General features: G+C 35.7%; 1 protein-coding gene across 1 annotated transcript; it reads left to right on the forward strand.

Annotated features, from left to right (window-relative positions):
- The first annotated feature begins 2,231 nt into the window (after positions 1 to 2,231).
- On the forward strand, positions 2,232 to 7,341 carry LOC306847588 (SNARE-associated protein Snapin-like). Its single transcript, XM_079381620.1, has 4 exons — positions 2,232 to 2,361; positions 2,621 to 2,667; positions 5,558 to 5,676; positions 5,767 to 7,341. The coding sequence occupies exons 1-4, from the start codon at positions 2,246 to 2,248 to the stop codon at positions 5,872 to 5,874; spliced, it is 390 nt and encodes a 129-aa protein (XP_079237746.1). The 5' UTR covers positions 2,232 to 2,245; the 3' UTR covers positions 5,875 to 7,341.
- The last annotated feature ends 844 nt before the right edge of the window (positions 7,342 to 8,185 follow it).

Below are 8,185 nucleotides of genomic sequence, written 5' to 3' on the forward strand. Positions count from 1 at the left end.
ACTTCTTAAACCCACATCAAAGAATCGGGTATAACCCAGTAAATTTGAGATTATGACTTGTGACATTAGAACAAAACATATGAATGATAATGTTTTCTTATATATGTTATTTTTAATTCAATACACATTTTATTTAAATTAATGTTTATATTAAACACAGACCATTGCTTTATTCATTATTTCTGCTTTTGCAGGCTCGTTTTGTAAATGTAAGTGCAAACTTGGTGTTTAATGAAAAATTTGTCACATTGTTGTTGACAAGGTGGTGATGGCGCAGTGGATAAGACACATGCCTTTGGTGTGAGAGACCCGGGTTCGAATCCACTGTGAGACACCAATGTGTCCCTGAGCAAGACACTTAACCCCCCTAGTTGCTCCAGAGGCGTGCGACCTCTGACATATATAGCAATTGTAAGTCGCTTTGGATAAAAGCGTCAGCTAAATGAATAAATGTAAATGTATTTACAAAATCAGGTGATTGTGTTCACTCATCTATGCAAATGCATGTTTATGTAGAGACAAAAGAATTAAGTTAATCATTGTGTGCATTTGTGAAGACACTGATGATCTTAAGCTTTTGATTTCATTGTTCATCAAAAAAATGGCCAATTTCACATGTATTTTGTGCATTTTCGAAATACAAAATACTGTATTTTTATTTAAATATATTTTCCCAGACAGTAATTTGTATTTTTATTTAAATACTTTTTCCACACAGTATTTTGTATTTTTATTTAAATGCATTTTCATGCATTTATGCTCATCTCTGACTAGGGTTTGTGTGTAAACATTGTGCATCAAGATTTTATCTTAAAAAAAAAAAAAGGTTACAGCACATTTTAAGGTGTTCTGAGCAGGTTTAACCATTTTAAATTACATTTGAGCCATTACCATATACTTACAGTCGTCCTGCGGTGAAGCAAAATAATTCAAAGAATTTAAAATGACAAATATTGCATGCAATAGCTCAATTCTTATCAGGTCATAACCTCGTACAAAACATGTATAATTATAACTATTATTGTTATTTTTATTAAAAAGGTAATATGCCCCAGACCCTCAAATTATCATCTTCATGCAAGGATCCTTATTCTGACATTTAAAAGACAGCCACTGTATACATTTTCATGTATAAATCCCAAATGCTGTGAAAAATTAATATTATAATTATGTTGAAAATATTTAGTTTCTATTACATTATCACGTTTTTACTCAGAAATGTACTCTACTATTGATGTCCCAGATAGCAGACCAACACTGAATCAACATTGAATCAATGTTGATGCATCAATCAAATTATCATTGAATCAGTGTTGAAGTTTAACATTGAATTTTTGTCAGGTTTGCACCGTTTCAATGATGAAAAATAGATCAAGATGGTCATAAAAATCAACATTTCTTAACTTAAATTAAACCACTTATTTAACATTGAATCAACATAGAAACATTATCAATCCTGCTTTTACCCCTTTCAATCAGAGAACATGCAGGACTGCAATTAATATCAAAAATTGAATCAAAAGGTCAACAACATCCTTCAGTTTACATGCAAATATATTTATTTTTGCCCCACACTATTTGAACAAGAAAATAACATTACATTCAAAGTAAAAAAATAAATAAATAAAAAAAGACTTCAAAACATATGCCCGGATTCACATTCTTGGCTTATCTTAAAACAGGACTAGGCTTTAGTTAAATTAGGACATTTAAACAGCTTTTATAAAAATGCCATAAAAAACATTACTGGTGTGCATCAGACAAAGCAATGGCAATGACATTTATTTTCAATTAAGACGTATGTACCATATTTAAGTGTTGAATGTCTAAATTCCACCAGTGAAATGCTCAACGTTGATCCAATATTAGTCTTTTCAACACTGAAAAGCATTGAATTATCAACATTGATACAATATTATTTAGCATTGAGTTTTCAACCTCAACCAAAACGATGATTCTGATGGAATTTCAACATTGAATCAATGTCACCTTATTTTTATTCATTTACTTTAATCTCTTTTCTTATCCATTTATTTTAATTAACATTTTTTGCATGGTTTTTAATTTTCAAACTGTGTCAGTACTTTTTTACTATTATTTCTACAGTCTGCTATACATCTTTACATGCTGTTTCATGTGCTAGTTTCACATGCAATGTATACTGCGTCGTAAGCAATACGCTAGTATTAGGCCATTATTGTATTAGAACACAGCCATATGTGTGACGAGGTACAGCTCAATAAAGATGGCGGCGTTAGCAGCGGTGGAAACCCCTTCAGGGAAAGATGCTCTCGCTGAGGGTTTGCTGGACCTCCTGAGTCCCGCTGTAGAGCAGCTTGACTTACATGTGCACTCAGTCAGGTAGTGCATTTTGGGAAACATATGTGTTTTTTTTTTAAACCCGAGAAATGTTTAATTCAAAACGATTAGTTCTGTGTGCTAACATGCTAATGAATGTCAACATGACAGGTCTTGTGACTCATATGCTGTACCATGCAAAACAATTTCTTACCTTTTCGCAGTTTCGCACGATGTTTGCGTTTGAGATGTGGTTCATAGTGGATTTCAAAGCGTGCATAAACATCGGTGTCGTTTATATACTGTAAATTTATCTTCACAGAGAGAGCCAAGTGGAACTTAGGGAACACATTGATAATTTGGCATCTGGTAAGTTGGTCTGATTATGCATTTACAGTTTTTCTCAGTCCCTTTGGCTTCATTCTTGAATGAGATTTATTTTTCTCAAAACGGGAAGTTAAGTGTCGACCTCCGGGCAATTAGTAAATCCTAGTTCACACACCGGGATTGAATTTCTTTTCAATTTAGCAGATTGCAAAATAGTGAGGACGATTTGCACACTAACTAAATGCTCAAGGAGATTCTGACAGACACATGTATATTCTGTAAATATTTGTGACATGGAATATTTGTTGTTGTCTGCTAAATTGGCAAATGACATGCCATAGTAATAATATGGAATCACAATCATACCAATCAAGCATATATAGTAGTCAACATTTGAAGTAGATAAAAAAAAAAAAAAAGTTAATCAAAGTTGTCCTAAGACAAGAATGCGTTTTGGTTTTAGGACAACTTTGATGAAAGGTTTTGATCAACTTCAAAAGTTGACTAGTGTATATAGATGTGTGTGTATATATATATATATATAATGCTAGTGCTGTCAAACGATTAATCGCAATTAATCGCATCCAAAATACAAGATTATGTATGTGTACTGTGTATGTTTAATATTATAAATAAATACACACTCATGCATGTATATATTTCAGATTTTTTTTTAAATATTAAATGTATTTGAATATAAATATAGACATGTAAATATTTTCTAAATATATGCTGTAGATGAGTGTATTTATATATACATAATAAATATGCACAGAACAATATATATATATATATATATATAAGCATTTGAATAGGGTGACCATACACCCTCTTTTTTTTTTTTTTTTTTCAGACATTTTCTGGCTGGGATTTTATAAATTGCCAAATGTTTTCATACTTGCAAACGGTAATGAATGAAAAGTAGTTTGACCAATAGCGTGCAGGCATTGTACATAATCGACCAATCACTGCATGCGAGAAGGTGGGATCTACAGAGAACCGTCAGAGCAATGCAAATACACATACATATAATGTATATGTAGAGAGCACATCAATAGGAAAACTAAGAAAAAACCTGGACATTAAAAGTAATTTAGAAAACACAGCCAGAACATGTCGGGGAAAAATAGAACATATCCTATTAAGTGACATGTTATGACTAGAACTTCTTTTGGCATAGAATATAAGAATATAAAAGGTGACTGTATGTCTGTTTGCAGTGTTAGTAAGTATTTAATAGTAATCCATCCACATTACAAAATATACAGTTGGGCAAAAAAGTATTTATTCAGCCACCAATTGTGCAAGTTCTCCCACTTAAAAAGATGAGAGAGGCCTGTAATTTTCATCACAGGTACACTTCAACTATGAGAGACAGAATGGAGGGAAAGAATCCAGGAAATCACATTGTAGGATTTTTAATGAATTAATTTGCAAATTATGGTGGAAAATAAGTATTTGGTCAATAACAAAAGTTCATCTCAATACTTTGTTATATACCCTTTGTTGGCAATGACAGAGCTCAAACGTTTTCTGTAAGTCTTCACAAGGTTTTCACACACTGTTGCTGGTATTTTGGCCCATGCCTCCATGCAGATCTCCTCTAGAGCGGTGATGTTTTGGGGCTGTCGCTGGGCTTTCAACTCCCTCCAAAGATTTTCTATGGGGTTGAGATCTGGAGACTGGCTAGGCCACTCCAGGACCTTGAAATGCTTCTTACGAAGCCACTCCTTCGTTGCCCGGGCGGTGTGTTTGGGATCATTGTCATGCTGAAAGACCCAGCCACGTTTCATCTTCAATGCCCTTGCTGATGGAAGGAGGTTTTCACTCAAAATCTCACGATACATGGCCCCATTCATTCTTTCCTTTACACGGATCAGTCGTCCTGGTCCCTTTGCAGAAAAACAGCCCCAGAGCATGATGTTTCCACCCCCATGCTTCACAGTAGGTATGGTGTTCTTTGGATGCAACTCAGCATTCTTTCTCCTCCAAACACGATGAGTTGAGTTTTTACCAAAAAGTTCTATTTTGGTTTCATCTGACCGTATAACATTCTCCCAATCCTCTTCTGGATCATCTAAATGCTCTCTAGCAAACTTCAGACGGGCCGGACATGTACTGGCTTAAGCAGGGGGACACGTCTGGCACTGCAGGATTTGAGTCCCTGGCGACGTAGTGTGTTACTGATGGTAGCCTTTGTTACTTTGGTCCCAGCTCTCTGCAGGTCATTCACTAGGTCCCCCCGTGTTGTTCTGGGATTTTTGCTCACCGTTCGTGATCATTTTGACCCCACGGGGTGAGATCTTGCGTGGAGCCCCAGATCGAGGGAGATTATCAGTGGTCTTGTATGTCTTCCATTTTCTAATAATTGCTCCCACAGTTGATTTCTTCACACCAAGCTGCTTGCCTATTGCAGATTCAGTCTTCCCAGCCTGGTGCAGGTCTACAATTTTGTTTCTGATGTCCTTCGTCAGCTCTTCGGTCTTGGCTATAGTTGAGTTTGGAGTGTGACTGTTTGAGGTTGTGGACAGGTGTCTTTTATACTGATAACGAGTTCAAACAGCTGCCATTAATACAGGTAACGAGTGGAGGACAGAGGAGCCTCTTAAAGAAGAAGTTACAGGTCTGTGAGAGCCAGAAATCTTGCTTGTTTGTTATTGACCAAATACTTATTTTACCGAGGAATTTACCAATAAATTCTTTAAAAATCCTACAATGTGATTTCCTGGATTCTTTCCCTCCATTCTGTCTCTCATAGTTGAAGTGTACCTATGATGAAAATTACAGGCCTCTCTCATCTTTTTAAGTGGGAGAACTTGCACAATTGGTGGCTGACTAAATACTTTTTTGCCCAACTGTATAATGCAACTCTCCTGCCCCTTTCTGTAGAATTCATGAATATTATGTCATCTCGTGAGCATTTCCTCCGCAGAGTTGTGTAGGATCAACGAACACCAGAAGGTGACACTAGACTTAGACCCATATGTGAAAAAACTCCTTAATGCCAGGCGAAGAGTGGTGCTTGTCAACAACATACTCCAGAACGCACAGGTAAGAGACCGAAACTTTGAATATAAAACATCAGTTTGGTTGCCGTCTTCCTCTTCATCTTCTCCAATCTTTACAATCTTTATGTTGCAGGAGCGTTTGCGAAGGCTGAACCATAATGTTGCTAAAGAGACGGCGCGCAGGAAGACCATGCTTGAGGCATCTGGAGCATTTACTCCACGCTCTCCCAGCAAACCATGATGTCCGAAATCTCAGATTTTGGGAATGCACCATTACACTGTGCTTAATGCCAAGGATCAACGCTGTAGATTTGCAGAATCTTCCTCTAATCATTAAAGGGCGCTGGGCTATGCAAAGCACTGCTAACAGAACACTGCAGCATTAATGTCAGTTCACTTAAGAGTAGTCAGGGAGACAGCAGTGTAAATATGCACTCATTTCTTTCTTGAACATGACTTTTTAATAAAATATTTGTCTGAATGAATTTAACTGTTACTGAAAAATGCAATGCTGTGGATTTGCTAATTATTTGCAAATGTAGGATTTGAGTAATTATTATTATTTATCAGAACTGTCAGAGAAAATATCTAGTCTTACGCTCTTAAAAATAAAGGTTCTTCACTGCGATGCCATAGAAGAACCATTTTTGGTTCCACAAAGAACCATTCAGTCAAAGGTTCTTTAAAGAACCATCTTTTTATAATCTGAAGAACCTTCTTTCGCCACAAAGAACCTTTTGTGAAACAGAAGGGTTCTTCAGATGTTAAAAGTTCTTTATGGAACCATTTAGACAAAAAGGTTCTTCTATGAATCACGTCGTGAATCACCTTTATTTTTAAGAGTGTATTTACCTGTAAATATTTTGCTGTCGGTCTTACCATCATTTTTTTTTTCTTGGGTTTAGACTCTGTACAGATTTTTATCTAATTATTTTCTGTTGCAAATTCAAAGTGGTCTCCCAAAAATTAAAATGTACCTACCCTCAGGCCTATTTGAAGAAAACATACTTGCTCACCAGTGGATCCTCAGTAGTGAATGGGTGCCGTCAGAATGAGAGTCCAAACAGCTGATAAAAACATCACAATAATCCACACCACTCCAATCCTTCAGTTAATGTCTCGTGAAGTGAAAAGCTGCGTAAAGCAACCACTTTACATGGTTGCTTCTGGCCAAACTACCATGATAATCCACAATAATGTAAAATTAATGTCCGGTGTAAAAGTCCATCGCTTGTTTTACATCATAATCCACCAACATATTTAATTAGAACTGTTTTGGACTCTTTTCGCTTGTAAATGGTGCTTATTTATATTATATTTTGTTTATATTAATATGTACATATTTCTCTCCTAATTCAGACGAGCTTACATTTTCACTGGAGAAAGCAATATTATTTGTATTTTAGCCGAAAGCAACAGTTTGAAGTTCAATACATCTTAATGATGAATTTGTTTCTTACAAACTCGCAACTTTTCACTTCCCAAGATGTTAATTGATGGACTGGAGTGGTGTGGATTACTTGTGGATCAGCTGTTTGGACTCTCATTCTGACGGCACCCATTCACTGCAGAGGATCCATTGGTGAGCAAGTGATGTATTAAGTTCTGTTGTCCTTAGAATGGCGAGTAACTTGACAGAATTTTATCTAAATGTATCTAAATCTAAATGTGCACTATCCATTTAAAAAACATTCAAAACGTATATTCTAAAACATTTGAATCTTAAAATATTTGTTTACTTTTTGCATATAGATATTTAGCCTCTGAAGACTGAATACTATTCATTAACATAACTCGTATTGTCCATTTAAGAGTGTTAGAATTATATATATATATATATATATATTAGTCATAGAACAAGCCAACAATTTTAGGGGGGAAAGTGAAATTCCCCAGGTATCTGTGGCATGGCATTGCATTATAATTGAATCAGCAGTAAAATCTTAGGCATGCACGTGTCTTATGCAAATAGTGGATGCTTTGTAAGAGGATATGAGAAAGGGTATATGAAGGTGACCTCTTGTTTTAACTTAAAGGGAGAGGGTTAGGAAAAGATTTCAGGACAGGTGAAAGGTCAGGGGAGGGAATCTATCAAGGAGGAAGTTGGAATCATATGAGGGGCCTCCTAAAAGGCGCTCTGTTGATGAGAGATTAAAGACAGATTGCTGGAAATTACTTGACTGCAACAAGTAAAATGAAAGAGTAAAAGCCTTTTGGAGTCTGCTCATATTTGATGCTGCCTGCATATGCAAACTTAGCTAAAAGATGTGCATGCCACTGTATGTTGTTCCTGTAAAATATATCTATTTGTGTCAAAAAGTAGTGAAAATACTAGAACATCAGGTCTTTTCTATTTTATGCCGCCTTTGTTTTATAACCCCACACCTTTTGTTTATTTCATGGTTTAAATGAACAAAATCCCAGATTTTCAATGTGGACTTTTGTATAGTTTAGTCCTTTATTAAAGCTGTCAGTGGGGATTAAAAAGAATATAACTGCGTCCCAAATGACACACTATACACTGTAGCCTACTTATACACTATCAGTCCGTC

This window comes from Barbus barbus, assembly GCF_936440315.1.
Source record: "Barbus barbus genome assembly, chromosome: 27".
Classification (NCBI taxonomy): domain Eukaryota; kingdom Metazoa; phylum Chordata; class Actinopteri; order Cypriniformes; family Cyprinidae; genus Barbus; species Barbus barbus.

What these genes read in the sequence shown, in the direction of transcription:
- LOC306847588 (XM_079381620.1), top strand. Translation starts at nt 2,246, where the DNA reads ATGGCGGCGTTAGCAGCGGTGGAAACCCCTTCAGGGAAAGATGCTCTC. An exon ending in TTACATGTGCACTCAGTCAG is followed by an intron (nt 2,362 to 2,620) that starts GTAGTGCATTTT and finishes TTATCTTCACAG; the next exon opens with AGAGAGCCAAGTGGAACTTA. An exon ending in CATTGATAATTTGGCATCTG is followed by an intron (nt 2,668 to 5,557) that starts GTAAGTTGGTCT and finishes TTTCCTCCGCAG; the next exon opens with AGTTGTGTAGGATCAACGAA.